The sequence below is a fragment of the Puma concolor genome, chromosome C2 (genome assembly GCF_028749965.1).
Source record: "Puma concolor isolate L17-30 chromosome C2, mPumCon1.1.hap2, whole genome shotgun sequence".
Classification (NCBI taxonomy): Eukaryota; Metazoa; Chordata; class Mammalia; order Carnivora; family Felidae; genus Puma; species Puma concolor.
This window is the reverse complement of record NC_141675.1, coordinates 111,592,145-111,611,544: the sequence shown is the minus strand read 5'-3', so window position 1 is coordinate 111,611,544 and position 19,400 is coordinate 111,592,145. Positions and strand designations below refer to the sequence as shown.

At 35.5% G+C, this 19,400-nt stretch overlaps 1 protein-coding gene across 4 annotated transcripts in view; it reads left to right on the top strand.

The window, feature by feature from the left end:
- TFG (trafficking from ER to golgi regulator) overlaps window positions 1–19,400 on the top strand; it is a 33,606-nt gene that overhangs the window by 5,738 nt on the left and 8,468 nt on the right. For 2 of the 4 annotated variants that reach the window (XM_086675614.1, XM_086675613.1), the window contains exons 3-6: window positions 3,152–3,235; window positions 9,748–9,894; window positions 13,799–13,966; window positions 17,887–18,015. In XM_086675614.1, the coding sequence (XP_086531740.1) occupies window positions 3,152–3,235; window positions 9,748–9,894; window positions 13,799–13,966; window positions 17,887–18,015 (528 nt within the window). Of the gene's footprint in view, window positions 1–3,151; window positions 3,236–9,747; window positions 9,895–13,798; window positions 13,967–17,886; window positions 18,028–19,400 lie in introns of all 4 variants that reach the window. The other 2 variants (XM_086675612.1, XM_086675611.1) reach the window with 1 other exon arrangement.

The window sequence follows — 19,400 nt, the reverse complement described above, 5'->3', positions numbered from 1 at the left end:
CATTAAAAGTCTAAGTATTGTATGTGTTCTTTTGCCTATCTTTTATTGAATAGCTCATTATAAATTTCCCTTCTGTCATAATTGAGTACCCACTTTATTTAATGGGATATATATGTAGCTGATTATAATTCTTTTATAAGTTAAAAATAGCTAAGTGATTTATTATTAAAAATGGGGTTTTTAGTAATCACTTTCACAGAATATATATTTTTAAAGTTTATTTAGAGAGAGAGAGAGTGTGCGTGTGTACCTCTGCGAGTGGGGGAAGGACAAAGAGAGAGAGAGAGAGGTGAAAGAGAGAATATCCCAAGCAGGCTCCATGCTATCAGCACAGAGCCCAACACAGGGCTCAGTCTCACAAATCATGAGATTGTGACCTGAGCTGAAATCAAGAGAGGACAGCTTAACCCACCTAGCCACCCAGGTGCCCCACTTTCACAAATATTTTTACAAGCATTTTTTTTCTTTTCTGCTCATGCAATTTTGGCTTCCTTTTTGCTTTTAAAACCAACTTTCACTCATATTTCTCAAAGTGAAAGAGGTATCAGTAGGTATTGGATGAAAAATGTTTTCATGGTCAACTAAGTGTGAGAAAGCTGGTTGAAACAAATGTGTTTCTTTACTGCAGGAATTTTTAGAACATGTAATAATGCTGATACACATTGTCTGTTTATAGTATTCAGTGTCCCTAGACTCATTTGACCACAAAACTGTTTTTATGGCAATGGGTTTTATATGACAGATGTTGCATCAGACACACAGTGGAATTAAAATCATAGACTGTCTTTATTTCATCTTCTTTAAACCTTCTTCTTTGTAAACATCTCTACTGAAATTGTACTTTAGGTGGTTACCAGTTTCTTTCTGCTGAATTTATTTCCAGTCTGTTTCACCTTGATCTTTATACTTGGCATTGCTACCCCCATACCATCCTTTTAAAAATAACTCTTATCCCTTAACATCTCTGACACTACTGTCCCAGTTTTCTTATCACTAACAGCCGTTTCCCTGTCTCTCGGTGTGCTGGTTTAAAGTAATGCCTGCTGTTAATAATAGAAATCTTAAAATTTCAGTGGTTTAACACTCAAGAGATCATTCAAAGGCCCAGGTTGACAGAAGCTGTGTTATGTTCAACACATGGCTTATAAGCTCACCTTGAGCATTAACATCCAGATAGACGAAGACAGAGTGTAGAGGATTACGTGAGGGATTGTACTCCCTGGGCCTTGAGGTAGTGTTTATCATTTCTGTTCACATCAAGCTGGCCAGACCCCATCACATGGCTCTGCTGAACTGTCAGTGGCTTGGAGTATGTCCCTGGTTGGCCCACTGTCCAACAACCTATACTATGGAAGGGAAATATAAAAATATAAATCACTGATGATCAATCAGCTAGCTGGCCATTTAGCTACAGGTGTAATTTTTTTTTTTTTTTTTTTTTTTTTTTTACAAAGTATGGTCTAATGGTACCCAAAACTAATTTTGAGAGTCACCTGGATGGTAAAAGAGAGCAATTGCTTCTCATTCTCTTTCCTAATACAATCTCATCTACTTCTAATATGTTGACTTTAACCTTTTTGACTTCCAAGTGTGTGCCTTAATTTGATCAATTTGTTCTTTTTCTTCACTTTAGAACTCAAATTTTTAACAGCTTTCATTTTATCTGAGATGCTATGCTCTTGCCTCAAACTTGTATATTTTAAGCTGACCTCACTATTTATCTGGCTTGCTCTTAAATCCCTTATTTTTGTTTAGGGCAAGGATTGGTAAACTTTTCTCTAAAAGATCAGATAATATTTTAGCACTGTGGGTCATATTAAGTCTCTATTTCATCTACCTTTTTTTTTGAAAACCTTTAAAAAAAATGTAAAAGCCATTCTTGGTTCATAGTCCTATAAACAGGGATTTTTGACCATTGGTCTCACTTTATGGACCCCTAACTTAAGGATATCTTCAGTGTTGAAATTTTGTCCTCCACATCTAGTTACCACATTAGATTTGTTTTTCACAGTTTCTAAGTGTTTTGAATTGTACAGATTTGTGTTACTTGTGGTAATTGTATAGACTGTTAGGTATTAATTAGGGTGGAGGACTGGCTTAGGTAAAGTTCTTGCCATCATATATTTCTGTTGTGAAATTCAGAAAATAAAAAAGGCAGTTACAGAAGGTTTTCTGTTTATATATATATACTTTATTAAAAATATATTTATGAGTAAAATCTCTGAAGTCTGAACATTAGATATGTTATAAGAAGTGGGTCTGGTTATAAGATCTTAGATCTTATAAAGATCTAAGAATAGTGATAAAATCTTCAGTTATGGCTTTTGTTGCCAGCTTTGTTCAAACTAAATCTGTCTAGTCAGTGTTTTTGGTGTAGCAGAACATCCTTGGAGCAGCCTCCCCAGGACAGAACTACCATCCTTACTCCCCTTCCCCAACCCAGCTGTGTCTGTGAAGATAGCCAGCAGAGGCTCCTGACCCAACTCCTTGCCTCTGGGTGCTTTTCTGTTCTTTTTCTCTCCAGAGAACATTTTCCCTGAGCCCTTTGAAAGCTTTTGAAACAAGCAGCTGATAGGCCGATTATAATATTCTTTAACTTTGAGATCTCGGAGATTATAGAATCTTGTGTATATGAGTATTTTTTCTAAGGAGAGTTGATAGTTTTCATCTTAGTATCAAAATGGTCAGTGACCCTTTTAGTTACTGCTATAATAGCTTCCTCTACATTTGTGTCAGTGGTGTTTTACTATACTTAGAATTACATTTTGAACACTGAGAATCTTTATTTCTTTAACATTTGATAAATATATTTAAATTTTTTGGAATGGAAAGATTTCAGTCTAAACCAATAATTTGTTATATTGCTACCATGAATGCTCTGGTGACTTATAAAGGATCGTCATATGTTAATCTTAGCTATGTTTTGGCTCTTCTTAATGAGGATATGATAAATAGCCTTGTTATAAAAGTAATAAGCAAAATTGATATTCTTTTGAACAGATACATCTTTCCTAGATCCTTTAATGTTTAAGGTTTTTATGGGACATTCTAATTATGCTCTCTTACCTACATTTTCAATTTTAATTTAATGTATATCCTAGTTTATTACTGATACAAATCTGAAACTCACTTCTGTTTGTTTAAATTCCAGATGGAGACCTTATAACAATTTTTGATAGTTCTGACCTTTCTTTTGCAATTCAGTGTAGTAGAATACTGAAACTGACGTTATTTGGTAAGTGGTAAATCTTCTAATAAATTTACTATTTTATCCATTGTGTTTTTGTTGAAGACTTTTTAGCTTTTCTTTTTAAAGACTCAGAATTAAGCGATAACTTTTTCAGCCGTATCTGAATTTTCGAATAATTAGGCCTGCCTATATTCTTTTTTTTCTTTCCCGAAGATTAATAGAAAGTAGTTACATTTAAAATCTCCATCTGGGGGCGCCTGGGTGGCGCAGTCGGTTAAGCGTCCGACTTCAGCCAGGTCACGATCTCGCGGTCCGGGAGTTCGAGCCCCGCGTCAGGCTCTGGGCTGATGGCTCAGAGCCTGGAGCCTGTTTCCGATTCTGTGTCTCCCTCTCTCTCTGCCCCTCCCCCGTTCATGCTCTGTCTCTGTCCCAAAAATAAATAAACGTTGAAAAAAAAAAAATTTAAAATCTCCATCTGCTCAGTATCCTACATAGTAATGGGTGCCACTTATAGAAGTATTTCCAGGATTGAAAGTAATTGCAGTATTGAAACTACCTTTATTAAGTTTTAAATTTATTAAATTTATTCATTATATTAAGTTCTTAGTACTCTGAGAATATAGAATTATTTTCCATAAATGTAACATGTTTTTACTTATTCTCAGAGCTTAACATATAGGCCTAAGACTGTAGACATTATTTTTTAAGGAGTACTTAAAGATTAAATTAGAAGTAGTTTTGATTAAAAAAAAAAAGCAAATACAAGACTAATTTTAATCTTTTAGATTTTGTATTCTTGTAGACAGTAACAGATTTGTGATGTAGAACTCTTAAAAGATAAGATAGAAAAGATTACAGAGTTTAAGTGGTAGCATGCTTATGTGAAAAATAAAATCTGGGCCTTTTTTTCTAGATGTTTTGTTTAGCATTTTTTTTTTTTTTCCAACGTTTATTTATTTTGGGGACAGAGAGAGACAGAGCATGAACGGGGGAGGGGCAGAGAGAGAGGGAGACACAGAATCGGAAACAGGCTCCAGGCTCTGAGCCATCAGCCCAGAGCCTGACGCGGGGCTCGAACTCCCGGACCGCAAGATCGTGACCTGGCTGAAGTCGGACGCTTAACCGACTGCGCCACCCAGGCGCCCCTGTTTAGCAATTTTTAATAAGTTATCTGACACTGAACCTTTTGGTTCATGAAACCTGATGTGGGCCAGTTGGTTTAATTTGTATCTATTTCATCTCCATGTAGGAAGGGTGAATGTTAGTTAGATTTTAAAATGCTAATAACAAATAAAAGCTGTTTAAGAAATTTTTAAATAAAAGGTATGATTGCATAGTATTGAATCTAAAATACTTAACCACTAGCAGCCAGCTATCAGGAAGGTTCAATAAACTGAAAATCTTCCTTCCAGAAACACTGAGGACATTTTAGATTAACTATTATAAATGTGTTTTTTGAAATATATACTTGAAGTTGTTCAGGAGAGTAAGAGAAATGTCCAGAGAAAAGACAGATGAAATTAAAAACTGGGACCAGTAGTACCAAAGGGTGAGACTTGGTGTGCTTTTGGTGTTAATGGTCAAGGTTTTATTCTGCATAGTCTAAAGACTAGTCATTTGGTGTCTACATAGTAGAGGCCTTGGGTCCTAGACCCTCAGTGGGGTGTTCTAAAAAAGAATTTTTTTTTTAAGTTTTACTTATTTTGAGAGAGCATGCATGCACACGTGGTGGGGGGAGGGGGAGGGAGAGAGAGAATCCCAAGCAGGCTCTGCACTATCAGCACAGAGCCTGACATGGGGTTTGAACTCATGAACCCTGTGATCATGACGTGAGCTGAAATCATGAGTTGAATGCTTAACTGACTGAGCCATCCAGGCACCCCTAAAAAAGAATATTGTAAAAGAAAAATACCTCTCTGTTGGTACAGGAAAAATTAAAGAATTGATACAGGAAACTCTCATACCCTGAAGCTGTTGGGTTTGTAAAGGCTCCCTTGAGGATTTCTAACCATGGTTGCTAGGTGGGTTGGATTTAAATTTAAACTGTCTTCAAAGATGGGGAACTCACAGGCACAAATACTACCATAAAAAATGGTAAGAAGTAAAGGCAGAAATCTCTTAGAGTAAGCTCTCAATCCAGGTCATGGGCTGCTTCTAGACAAAATCCTGTTGATGAACTTAGAGTTTAGAACTGTAAGACATGTGAAACAATCCATGTAGGCCAGAAACAATGGCCACCTCTAATCGTGCAGTTAGACTTCCAAGAACTTGCAGTTAATAGAAGTGGTCATCTATAAAATAATATTAAAAATGATTAGATGTAAAAGAAATAAGAATGTAAGAACAAGGCACTATGAAAAAAGGATAAACAGATTTTAAAAACAAATCAAGATAACTTTCGGAAATGAAAAGTATAATCATTCAAATTAAATACAAAGAGGAGAGGTAAAATAGATTAGTCACAGTGGAAGAGAGAATTATTGAACTAGAAGGTAGTCTAAAGAAATTACGGAATAAAGCACCAAAACAGAGATGAAGAATATAAGATAGAATTTAAGAATAAGAAAGTCCAGCCTATTTCCATTAAGACTTTAAAGAAGGAGATATAATGGGGGCGTGGAAATATTTGAGGAGGTAATGGCTAAAGAAATTTTCAGAATTATATAAAAGATATAAACTCGGATTCAGGAGGAAAAGTAGTCCTGAGCAGGGTAAGTAAAAACAAAACTCTCCTGGACATATTGTCACAAAACTGGAAAATATGTAAGGCAAAAAGATAATCTTACAAGTAGCCTGAAAGAATAAGACATCATCTAGCAAGCAATTAGACTTTTGGTAGACTTCTTCATAGTAATAATGGAAGCCAGAGACAGTAGAATAGCATCTTCCAAATGTTCAGAAAAAAAAAATCTGGAAAAGTAGCTTTCTATAGTGTGCTACACTTAAGGAATAAAGGGAGAAAAAAACATCAAAAATAAAAAGACTGAGGATTTACCACTCATGGACCCTGTTAAAAGAATAAAAGAGTTCTTTAGCAAAAAGGAAATTGAGTCCAGAAGAATGGTGAAACTTGCAAGAAATTGTGAGCAAATAAACTGGTCAACATGTAAATTTAAATGAGCACTGATAATAAAAAACAACAACAACAATAGTTTTAGAAATATAAAAAGATGGGACAAAAGTCCTGATCATTAATTGTATGTAAGACAGGAAAGGATGATAGGAATTACATTTTTTTAAAGTTTATGTCTTTATTTTGAGAGAGAAAGTGTGAGTCAGGGACTCACAGTCAGGGAGTCAGGGAGGGAGAGAGATAATCTGAAGCAGGCTCCATGTGGTCAGTGCAGAGCTGGACACAGGCCTTGAACCCAAGAACTGTAGGATCATAACCTGAGCCAAGGTCGGATGCTTAACCAGCTGAGCCACCCAGGTGTCCAGGAATTAAAATATTAAATTTTTTTTAACATTCATTCATTTTTTTGAGAGAGAGAGAGTGCGAGCAGGGAAGAGACAGAGAGGGGGAGACACAGAATCTGAAGCAGGCTCCAGGCTCTGAGCTGTCAGCATAGAGCCCAACCCAGGGCTCAACCTCACGAACTGAGATCATGACCTGAGCTAAAGTTGGACGCTTAACCGACTGAGGGTAAAGAAGGAAACAGAGTACCTACTTGGTTCACTAGACGATGAGGAAAAGAAGCAGAGAGAAAGCTTGATAAATATACAGTATAAAATACTAACTACAATGCACACAAATGGACTAAATGTACATGTTAAAAGACTCTTATTGGAGTTAAACCAGATCTAATTACATGCTTATTATAAGAGACATACTGAAATATTATGATGCAAAATTTGAAAGTAAAGGGCTAATATTATACTAGACAAACTCAAACCTAGTTAGGAATACTAACAGAATGGACTAAAAAATTCCCTAGTAATAGTCACTTCATAGTGATAAAAAGCATAATTCACTGGGAGTATATAATAATTCTGAACACTTGTACGTCATAGCCATAGATGTTCCGTAAGGAAAAATAAATTCACAATCATGGGAGAGCTTTTATTACTGTTCTCTGGGAAACTGGTAAATCAAGCAGGCTCAGAATTATTAGTAGGGATAGAGAAAATTTGAACAGATCAAATACAGGCTTGGTCTTATGCATCTAGCAATTAAGAAGGGGTATGATTGTTTTGAGCACATATGGCTATTTATATAAAAATTAACCACATAGTGGTTTTTCCAACAAATTTCAATAAGTTCTAGAGAAGAGATACCCTGGAGGTCACATTCTCTGGCTTCATTTAGAAACCACTGGACAAAAAAGATAACATACACTATGGGAGTCAGTCTGTGTTATCTTTTGGTTTTTGAGGATAAAAATATGCTTTAACATAAAAAAGAAATTATGGGAATTAGAAATTATTAGCTATGACTTCTATATAACAAAGTTTTTAGAGTATGCTAAAGTAAAACTTGAGGGGATATTTGGTAGCCTTCTATACAAGAAGGACAAAGTAAGCCGAAATAACTTATAAGGAAAAATTAATAAAGAGCAAAAGTGGACTAGAAGTCAGGGAATTGATAGGATCAACAATTCTGACGAGATAACAAATTTGCAAACTTCTGTAAGATTCATTAAGAAAAAAGGCACAAACAATGGTAGGAATGAAAAGGGGCATACTACAAATACATTGCAGTGAGGAAGAGTGAATACCGTGGAAGAACAATGGGGTGTCTCAGTAAAAGTATTGGAAAGGATTTTTCTTAGGGCTTAGGTGTATGGTAGAGGATTTTGGATAAGGTTCAAGAAAGTGGGACTTGCTATAGATTGGATGCCGTTAGTAGGTGGAGATGGTCCTGTGATTGGGTATGTAACTAAATTTTATGCAGAAGGTGGGAGGAGTTGTGGCTAAAGCTTCAATTAGTGGAACAGCAGCCATCACTCATTTTAGCTAGGGATGTTGGTCATTTTTGTGGTTTGGTTATTGTTCTTGTTTTGTCTGAGTTCTCACATGATTATGCAGTGGTGCTGTTTTCATCTTCCATCTATCACAGTCACAGAGTGATCTTTTCTAATGGTTGATGTTCTTTGAGATTGTTCATGTTCAGCAAGAGAACACCACGGCTTACTTGTGAGTGCCAGGCCAGCTTCTGGCAGCACTAAGGTCTGTCTTACAGGACTAGGCCAGTTCCTGGTTGTCAGGAGCTGCTTTTCTCCTTTTTAGGTATCAAAGAAAACCTAGTAATACCCTAAAAAGTCAGTAATTAATTCATGTAGGTAGGAGATTGTATTGAACTTCCTTGTAGATATATGGACGGTATGTAAAATATTGGTGAGTTGTTTTCAAAAAACTTCTATTGCTGGTTTGATATTTGCAGTTCAGTTAACAAAGAATCCCTGCACCTTTATTTAAATGGATTTCCTTTTTTAATTTGTTACCTTAGTAATTTGTATATATGTGTTCTGGCAGTGCATAAAGCATTTTAATTTAATTTTTGAACTCCTGTCTTGAAGTGTGCATTCAGAACCTTGTTGTTACTTTTCTTTTTTTTTTTTTTTTTGGTTTTGTTTTTAAAGTAACCTTTAGTGGTGGCAATCTTTGTTGCTGGATGAAGGATTTCTCATATTTTTTCTTTACTTCTAAGTCAGTTGGAAGTCATTTGGACAGAATGGTTAAATGAGGTAGCGTTGCCTTCATTTAAAAAAAGACCCAATGATTATTAAATAATCTTTGTCTTTTTGTGGCTTTTATACTGCTTTTGGAAGTAACCACTTTGAAGGACAGTGGTGATTTGGATTCATGAATTCTGCATTTTTTTTAATAGGTTACTTTTTAGGTCAGTTATTTTAGGTGGCTATTTTTTCTTTTTTTAGATCAAAAAGTAGGCAAGAGGGATAATAGAACTGTCAGTCATGTTGCACCTTTTAACATATATATTTAGAATAATGTATTGATTGTATTACTTTAAGAATATAAAATAGTGTGGGGTGGGGGCCTGCATGGCTTAGTCGGTTAAGCATCTGATTCTTGATTTCAGCTCAAGTCATGATCTCATGGTTTTTGAGTTCAAGCCCCGAGTCAGGCCCTGTGCTGACAGTGCAGAGCCTACTTGGGATTCTCTCTCTCCCTTCCTCTCTGCTCCTCCCACGCTGGCACTTGCTCATGCACTCTTTCTCTGTCTCAAAAATAAATAACTTAAAAAAGAACAGTGTGTGGTAAAAATGAGCTTTTGAAGGTACATCATTTCTCTTAAAAATATATTAAAGCTTTAGTTTACTATATTTTTTAACTAATAAAACTTTTTTTAAGCTAATATCATAGGCCATAGATGTGGCATCCACAAAGACTGATGAATATTTTTTTTTCCAAAAAGCGAATTTTTAGTAATAAAGAATCCTTTCCTTAAAAAGAGTTTTCATTTAAATGTCATCATTAGGTGTCTTGTTTGATTTTCACTTTTTCAAAAAATCCATTTATCTTTCCTTATTGCTATCGTTGTGTTGATTTTTAAAGAATGTTGCCTAATTTTGAGCAAATTAATGCTTTTATTCCAGTTAATGGCCAACCAAGACCCCTAGAATCAAGTCAAGTGAAGTATCTCCGTCGAGAGCTGATAGAACTGCGAAATAAAGTGAATCGTTTGTTGGATAGCTTGGAACCACCTGGAGAACCAGGACCTTCCTCCAATATTCCTGAAAATGGTATACTGTGAATCCATTTTATTCTGCTTTATTCTTACATATTTATAAAATTTATTATTTTAATTTCAGTATACAGCATTATATTAGTTTCAGGTGTAGAATATAGTGATTCAGCGATTCCATACGTCACCAGGTGCTCATCATGACATCCTTAATTCCCATCACCCATTTTATCCATCCTCCCACCACCCAACTCTCCTCTGGTAACCATCGGTTTGTCCTCTATACTTAAGAGTCTGTTTCTTGTTTTTGTCTCTCTCTCTTTTTCCTTTGCTCGTTTGTTTCTTAAATTCCACATGAGTGAAATCATATGGTTATTTGTTTTTGAACTTTTTTTCACTTAGTGTTATACTATGTGCTCATACCTTTTTGCAGTTTTTTTTTTTTTTTTTTAAAGTTGGCACCTTCGTTGTTACCCTTTCTTATTCCTGCCTCTCTGCTAGTATTCAAACCTGCTGTTCTTTAGGATTACCAGGAGAGGTATTTTACCAATTCCTGGATCTCCTTGTAGACCTACTAGAGAGTAGGACCTGGGAATCCCATTTTTAAAGTACTCTCTGGTTGATTCTTTGCAACTAGTCTTAAACCCCTGGGTGTATGAATAGGTCAGTTTTCAGATCCCTTTGACTCTTTTGAATCCTTTTCATTGTAATAATGCACCCGAGGAATTGCAGTCATTTCATCAGTTTTATGTGGTATATGAAGTAGTTTCAAATAAAAAATAAGATTACTACATTCAAGAGGTGTATTGTAAAGTTTATCTTAAACACAATTTTTAGTAATCATGCAAAGAAAAACTTATTTTTTCCATTTTTCAGATGACATGTACTGTTTATATTAAGATGAAGTAATATTTATTGACAAGTTTGGAACTGACATACATTTTGGGGCCAAATATATTTAAAAATGTAGACTGAAATTTATGTATTATGGCTTGAAAGTAGATTTTAAAAAACTGCTTTCCTCAGCTTTTGATATTCTTAGATGTTGAACTTAAAAAGCAAACTTAAACGTTTTGTTTTGTTTTGTTTTTTATGATTTTTGTGTTTGCATACAAATTACACGCTTAAAACCATCTATATTATGATAGAGTAATTTGTTATAGAGTCCGGATGGGATGACTGTGTATAAGGGCCTTAATAAAAGATGTTTTTGTGCGAAAGTGGCATTGTATAATCCTTTGCAGCCATTAGATTCTAAGAGATTGTATTTTTCTGTTCCATTTAGATTTTGGAGTTTTGCTTTCTTTTAATTTAGTAGTTACAGTGTAAATAAAGCTGTCTTTTTGTATAATTTCTCTTCCTCTCTTTCGCTGTATGGAATTGTATTAGTGGTAGATTCTCAATAAATATCTGGTGATTAGTAATTTCTAGTTCTCTCTCTGTATTTCAGAACATATGGGAGATGTGCTGAAATATAGTAAGATCTTCCTGGCCTTTATGTGATGAATCTTACTATATTTCAAGTCAATGCAAATGGTCTTTTCTGAACCCTATCTCTCGAAACATAAGCTCCATTTTTAGGTCAAGAATCTGAAGAAAACTTTTGACGATTTTCTCAGAAGAATTCATAGATGCTGACACAAAAACATTTGCATATAATTTCAGGGGATTTAAGCATCTGTAGAATATTATGAAACTTAGATCAAAATTCAACAAGTATAGCCAGTACTGTGAAGAAATTACCTATAGTAGCCTATGTTCTCCTCTAGGGGATAGAATTATAAGCTTCTAGATTTGGTGAAACAACCTTTCAGTTCTCACATGTTTCTTGCCACTAAATTTACTACTTCTCTTTATTCTTTATTTTCATATATTCATATGTTTATTATTAACTTCATACCTATGTTCATGGAAAAGATGTTGAAACTGGTTCTCTGAATCTTAGAAATTATATCACATATTGTTCCTTTGTGTGGCCTCCCATCTTGTCATGGTGTCCTATCTGAGTTGTCTAATGAGTTTAATAATACATCCTGTGCTTTATTTTTTACGGATGGTTGTAGTGGTACCAGTGCCTGTTGAATACCTTGGTATACTTAGAAGATACTTAAACTTACCATGCTCATGTTTAAAATTTTATCTTATTGTAATTGTTTATTATAATTATTTTATTATAAAAATTTATTTTTGTAATTTATTGTTTCCTCAATAATAAGATCACTTACCTCTTGACCACTTACTTGCCTTCTAAGCTCTCAGAACATATCCTGACTTAATAGTCTTTTCAAGGAAATAGCATAAATAAGCCAAAAAAACCCCTACATCAGAAACTGAAAGTCTAGTCCACAAACAGTGCTGCCAGTCAGCTGTCAGTAGTCTTTAGAACAGTGTGGCTTACCCTCACCCAGAAACATGTGGCTATCTATGTTCTTCAGTGGTCTACCTCCACAGTGGTTCTTGGACACTTTCTTTCCCCTATGAGGAACGTGATGTGTAGGCTACCCTGGATACTGGATTGACCTGTTGCCTTAGCTGTAGCACCAGGCAAAGCAACTAGTAGGCTAGTGGACATACAGTATTGTGTTTCCTAATGGACTTAGTTTGCAGGAAGTGGAAAGTTGAACAGGTAGTGGACTCTGTAGTAGTGTGAGAGGGGATAATTTATAAGCTTGGTCTGATGTCCTCTTGGGGTGTAGCCTTGGAATTAGAGGAGGAAAATGGGTGAGGAAGGTGGATAACTGTAGACTTATTTTAAAGGAGTCTTAATCACAGAGATGATCTAATAACTGATACTCAGTTACTTGTTTGGTGACAAAAAAAACATAATTGAATAAATGGTTAGCAATATTCTTTTTGTTTCCTTAGTTTTTAAAAAAAAATTTTAATGTTTATTTTTGAGAGAGAGAGCGAACGCGAGCGAGTTGGGGAGGGCAGAGAGGGCGACACAGAATCTGAAGCAGGCTCCAGGCTCTGAGCTGTCAGCAGCTCAGGTACCTATTTATAAGATGTGGGTTGTTCTTGAACCCCTTTTCTTTCACGCGGTAGTGGTACCAATGCCTATTGAATACCTTAGTATACTTAGAAGATACTTAAACTTACTATGCTCATGTTTAAAATTTTATTTTTCTATTAAAGTATGGAAAAACAGACAAAAGTAGAAATACTTTAATGAATCTCATGAACCACCTCCAACCTCAACAGTCACCAACTCATCAGTACCATGCCATCTCTCCTCCCATACATTTCCACCTGTTATTTTGAGCAAATCTCAGACATCATTTTGCTATAAAGTATTTTAAGGGAGACATAGCAAATTAAAAGGATGTGTTTAATATATTGGTTGGCTTGAGATTTCCATGCAATTAATAATGAACAAATAGACAGGTAGAAATAAAACATAAAAGTTGATATCATAACTTCAATGAAGCTGCTTTATCCTTTCACAAAATGATGCATTAGTACCCAGTATGTATCCGATAGTAGGAGATACATATATATATATATATATATATATATATATATATATATGTGTGTGTGTGTGTGTGTGTGTATATATATACACACACATATATATACACACCCACACACACATATATATATACGTATACATGTGTATATATATATACGTGTGTGTATATATACATATGTATATATGGGTCATGGGGCTCCAAAAAAAGGGGCAAAATATTTTTCTCTGTTAAGGAGCTCATAATTTTTTTTCTCATCTAGTAATTCTTAGGGAAAGAGGTAGATAAGATTTTTTGGAAAAAGCTGTTTTTTTTAAATTTTTGATCCTTCTGATTTTAAAAATAAAGGTATAAAAAGGAAAGTAAAATTATCTATGATCCTATATTCAGAGATATTTACTCTTAACATTTCAGACTGTATGTATTCTTCTGTATTTTTTAAGCCTTACTGAATATAGATAAAATTGAACAAGTTTTTGTTTATTCCTCTCACAGATACTGTGGATGGTAGGGATGAAAAGCCTGCTGCTTCTGATTCTTCTGGAAAACAGTCTACTCAGGTTATGGCAGCGAGTATGTCAGCTTTTGATCCTTTAAAAAACCAAGATGAAATCAATAAAAATGTCATGTCAGCGTTTGGCTTAACAGATGATCAGGTTTCAGGTAAGTTAGTTCCTCCCTCACATCCTTCATTCCCTCTCTTCTCTCTCTTTCTTTCCTTCTGTAATAGAAGGATAACAGATAACAGTGATGTGCATAAAGGTTGACTTAAAGGTTCAGTTGAATAAATTTTTACTTTTGTCTACATCTACAGAAAACATCAATTAAGTTCAAGACATAGATGATTTCCAGCACTCAGGAAAGCTTTCTTATGCACTTTCCCAGTCAGTAGAATCCTACCCTTGAAAGAATAATCATTGTTTGGTTTAGGTGAATTTTATCAAAAGTGGAATTCAGAAAGTTTATATTTTTTTTAAAAATCTGAACCATTTTATAATCTTATTTCAGTTTTGTTGTAGGATTTAAATTATATTTGATGCCATCTTCTCTCTTTGGATGTTTAATTAGAGAAATTGAAATTTAAATATAGATTTTTGGTTTACTTGCCTTGTGTAGAAAGAGCTCTTATAATGGATGGTTTTAACCTTTTTTAAAAAAGCACCTATACTGTGATTTCTTTATTTTTTGACTGTCATTTCTTCAATATTTTTTCTGCTGTCTTCCCTCTTCAGATTCCAATTACACATACAGCCTTAGAATTTTCATTTGATTCTTTTTATAGTTTATTTTTTTCTTTTGGGATTCCTTACCTTTGCATTTCATTAAGACTATATTTCCCTTTAACTTATTGATGCATTTTTAATTCTTTAAAAATATTTATAATAGCTGCTTGATGTTTGTCTGCTTCATTCAACATCTGGTCCTATTTGGAGTCCAGTTTCTTTAGCCTGTCTTTTTTCCCTGAGTATGGGTCACATTTTCCTGTTTCTTTGCATATCTGATGATTTTTTTATTGAAAACTGTACATTATGATTAATACATTGTAGTGACTTGAGATTTTTTTTTTTTTTGAGATTTTTTTTGTTACTGCTACTCTGGCAAGGAGTAAACTTGTATGTATTCAAACTACTCATTCTTTTTTCCCATGAAATAAAGCAGCTAATATCTGTATTCAGTCCTTTCAACTCTTGGTGCTGCTTTTTTTTTTTTTCTGAGCCCTCTTATGTCTCCTCCTCGTAACTCCATGGCTAGCTGAGATTTGGGGGCAGAGCTTATACTGACTTTTTAGGTCTCACTTCTTCAGTGGCTTTTTTACTGCAGGGATATTTTCCCTCAAATTTCCAGGTAGTTGGCCAGCCATCAAGTTCATACTATGGCTTTCTGCTGTTGGGGCTGCAGAGGTCAGGGCCTGTCATTCTCATCCACTGTAATTCACTGGGGGGTAAACTTTTCTGGTTTCTGCTGACATTTGATTGACTTCTAGTGATTTCAGATAGTTGTTTTCTGCTATTTTACAGGTTTTTAGTTTTTAACTCTGAGAGTGTTCACCTGACCATTTTCATTGCCATTATCAGTAACTGGAAATGTAGTATTCAGTCTATTTTTTTTTCTTTGAGACTTTTATGGGATTATTTACTAAAGAGAATTGTGTGAAATTCTGGAGAGACAAATATTTGTATATGATGCATGTTCTTGGCAAAAGAAGACATTGCACAAGAGATATATCTGAAAATCACTTTTTAAAGCAACTGAAATTTGAGTTACTGTTATGGTTTCTTACTATTTACGACTTGAAGAAATGGCAAATGGAGGAGTAAATAGGAAGTCAGGCTTAACATTTTGATTAGAGTATATGCCACACCCTAGAATAACATGATTCACATTATTTGAAGGCCATTTTTCTGATACCTTTGTGTGTTAAAGTAAGAAAAACTGTGCACATAGAAAATACCAGGGGGGTACGTTGTAGTTATTTGGGTGTGCTATTGTGAAAAGCTTGACTGCAATAGTGAATGTGAACATGGAAGGAGGGATAAAATATTATAGAGATAAGATGGGTAGCATTAACTAATAGGTTACATACAAGAGAGAAAAGAGGAGTCAAAATAATACACTTTTTTTTTTAGATAATACAGTGTTTTTTGTAGGAGAGAGTGTATGTGTATGTATTTACATGTATGTAAATATCAATAAAATGAGCAAATTGTCCATTTTACTCTGGTAATCATTAGTTTCTCCTGCATTGCCACTTTGTTATCCTAAACCTAGTTTAGGTTCTCATCAATACCTGGACTACCAGTTGCCAACTATATAGTTGCCTAATACAGAGCTAAGTTCTGGGATATATCAGTGTGGAGGATAGAGGTTTGCCCTCAGGGAAATTAGACAGATTGTAATAGCAAGTCCCTGTGTGGAACTTTCTAAATGGTTGTCACTTTCATAAGCTCTTGCCATATAATCATTTAAAAAAAAATTTTTTTTTTTTTTAACGTTTATTCATTTTTGAGAGACAGAGACAGAGCATGAGCGTGGGAGGGCCAGAGAGAGAGGGAGACACAGAATCTGAAGCAGGCTCCAGGCTCTGAGCTGTCAGCACAGAGCCTGATGTGGGGCTCGAACTCACGAACTGTGAGATCATGACCTGAGCCAAAGTCAGATGCTCAACTGACTGAGCCACCCAGGTGCCCTGCCATATAATCATTTTTACAAATATTTGCTATAAGCTCCTGTTAACTCCTAATCCTTGTAGTAACCTAAGTGAAGTAGAAATTAGTATTTCTTTCATACAGATGAGGAAACTGAGGCACAGAAAGAGATGAGGTGACATGCCCAAAGTTATAAAGCTTACTAAGTGGCAGCACTGGCATTTGAACCTAGGCAGTCTGGCTCCAAAACCTGTGCTTTTAATGACTCTTGTATATTGCTGAACAGAAAGAACTTAAAGGAATAAACATATCTACAGTTGTCTTCACAGTGTCTTTTTTGACTGTCACAGTACTGGAACTCTAGTGAATTCTGTCCATTTACTTCTTCATTATTTTAGAAGAATTTGAGTGGCTCCAAGAATTTGAGAGGTAGTCTTTGTGAGGCATACGAAAAGAATCAGAAAGGACTCTGGCCAAAAGAGCTTGTAGTCTTAAGAGGAAGATGGGACCTGTTCAGAAATGCAAAGTAGAAGTTGGTAAGGGTCATCATAAAAGTATACTCTGTAGAAGTTTAAAAGTGGATAAAAGTATTTATGAGTGAAGAGGTCTTACTGGAAGTATAGAGTAGTAACTGGGGTTTAAAGACCATTATATGTAGATACATGAAATTGGGACTGGAGGCGACAGTGATAAATGAAATGGAGGCAGAAAAAAATACTAGATATATTGTGGGCTCGGGAAAAGGTTAGTTTTAGCTGAAGTGGGCACGTGAGAGGAGGAATTGTGAGAAACAATGTTTGGACCCTGGAATACCAAACTAGAGGGTTGAACTTGATTTATGGGCAATGGGGACCCGTTGAAGAATTAGGTGATACTTTTGGTTGATCCACAAAATAAATTAGGTAGCATGAGGTGGAGGATATTGGTATGGCAGAGAGGGCTTCTGATTTTTGCAGGGGGGAAGTTAGGACTTAGGAATATAACGCTGCACATCATAGGGAAGGATTTCCAGTCATTGCTATGTCTTTTTTTTTTTAATTTTTAAATGTTTATTTATTTTTGAGAGAGACAGAGTGTGAGCAGGGGAAGGGCAGGGAGAGAGGGAGACACAGCATCTGAAGCAGGCTCCAAGCTCCTAGCTGTCAGCTTGGAGCCCGATGTGGGGCTCGAACTGACGGACTGCGAAATCATGACCTGAGCCGAAGTTGGATGCATAACTGACTGAGCCACCCAGGCGCCCCTGTTGCTGTGTATTCTTAAGAGAGTGAAGCAGAGGAAAAAATGAAGTATATACATTCAGTGTAAAAGGCTATATTTGTGGTTGTGCTTACTCTGTAGTACTTTCATTTTTGTTCTCTTTTAACCAAACTTATTTGTTCAGCTTGCTGGGGAGAATTCTCGTATTAGAAACTAAACTGACTTTTCATGACCATTTAGGGCCACCCAGTGCTCCTGCAGAAGACCGTTCAGGAACACCTGACAGCATTGCTTCCTCCTCCTCTGCAGCTCACCCACCAGGAGTTCAGCCACAGCAGCCACCTTATACAGGAGCTCAGACACAAGCAGGTCAGAGTGAAGGTAAAATAGAAATAAGAGCACATATTTGGGGAGGTAAATGTGTAGAGATGTTTATTGCAGCATTGTCGGTGATGATAAAGAGATTACATAACCATTCATGCTATAAATACAGTTGTAAAAACTTTTGATTTACTGATAACGGTATGTTTTGGGGTTAAAACCCAAATAGAACAATATGTCAGATATGCTTCTGATTATTGAAAAGAAGAATACCTTAAAAAGTGCTTGTATGAATATAGATACATGGCAACCAATCAGGAAGGATTCATACCAGTCACCAGTCAGTGGTAATGTCAGAGATGACCCATTGAGGTGACATTTCATATTGCATAATAATACTTAGGTGCTTCCTTTCCCTTCTTGCATCAGTGTATTATTTTTGTAATTGGAGCTATTTTTAAAATAGAAGTAAAGCATAACTGTAGTTAAGTGTAATTTTTTGAAAGATAAATAGCCCTTAAATTTTGTGCAGTTAGCAATATGTAATATGTCTTTTGTGGAAAAACAGTGTATTTTAAATCAAACTTGTCTTCTCTAAATGATGTGTCCTTGGATGAGCAGTTCAATCTCTCTGGGTTTAATATTCTCTCGTGGTAAATTATGAAAACTGGACAAAATTAGTGGTATTAAAAGACTGTCTCTAGTCCCAAATGAAATAGAACTTGAAAGCTCAGTATTTAAACAGATAAAGGGGTCATTACCATGGTTGAAGGGGACTGAGGGGCCACAAGCTCAGGACAGCAGGCACTGAAGTTTAAAAACTGCGCATTCCACTTGAAAACAAACACCAGGTGGTGCTCTATTTGTGTATAAAAGGGTCAAGTGGTGGTATGTATTTTCAGCAACAGAAGCAAGTGACTGAGTTTATTAATCATATAAAAAAAAAAATTTATCGCCTAAAATGAACTGAGCACTTAGGTAATAGAGTTCTAATCATCCTGTGGCTACATTTTTAGAGTTGTCCTGTTGGATGAATGCTAGTCATAGGGTCTAGCAGGTTGCATTTTGCTGATGAGTGAATAGTTTGGGAAGAATTTCTTACTGCTTCAGCTTTTTCTCAACCATCCCTAGTTATAGTCTTTGTACAAAGGTGCAGCTGCCCCAAACTGGAACAAACTAGAAGCAGATGTGGACTACAACAGCGAAAGCAGAGTTTGGGTATGAAGGGAGTTTAATGGCTCCTTATGTTACTTAAATTCCATAAAAAGGGCCTTGGGATTGAAAATATTTTTCCTAAGGATTTTACTCCTAATACGTTCTTCAGTTCAGGTCAGCTTTCATCTCTGTTTTTAAAAATGCATCTTAAGCAGTGTATACTGTTGTAGAATGGCAGTTGGAGGGATAATTGTACCAAATAATGTTTGCTGTTCACT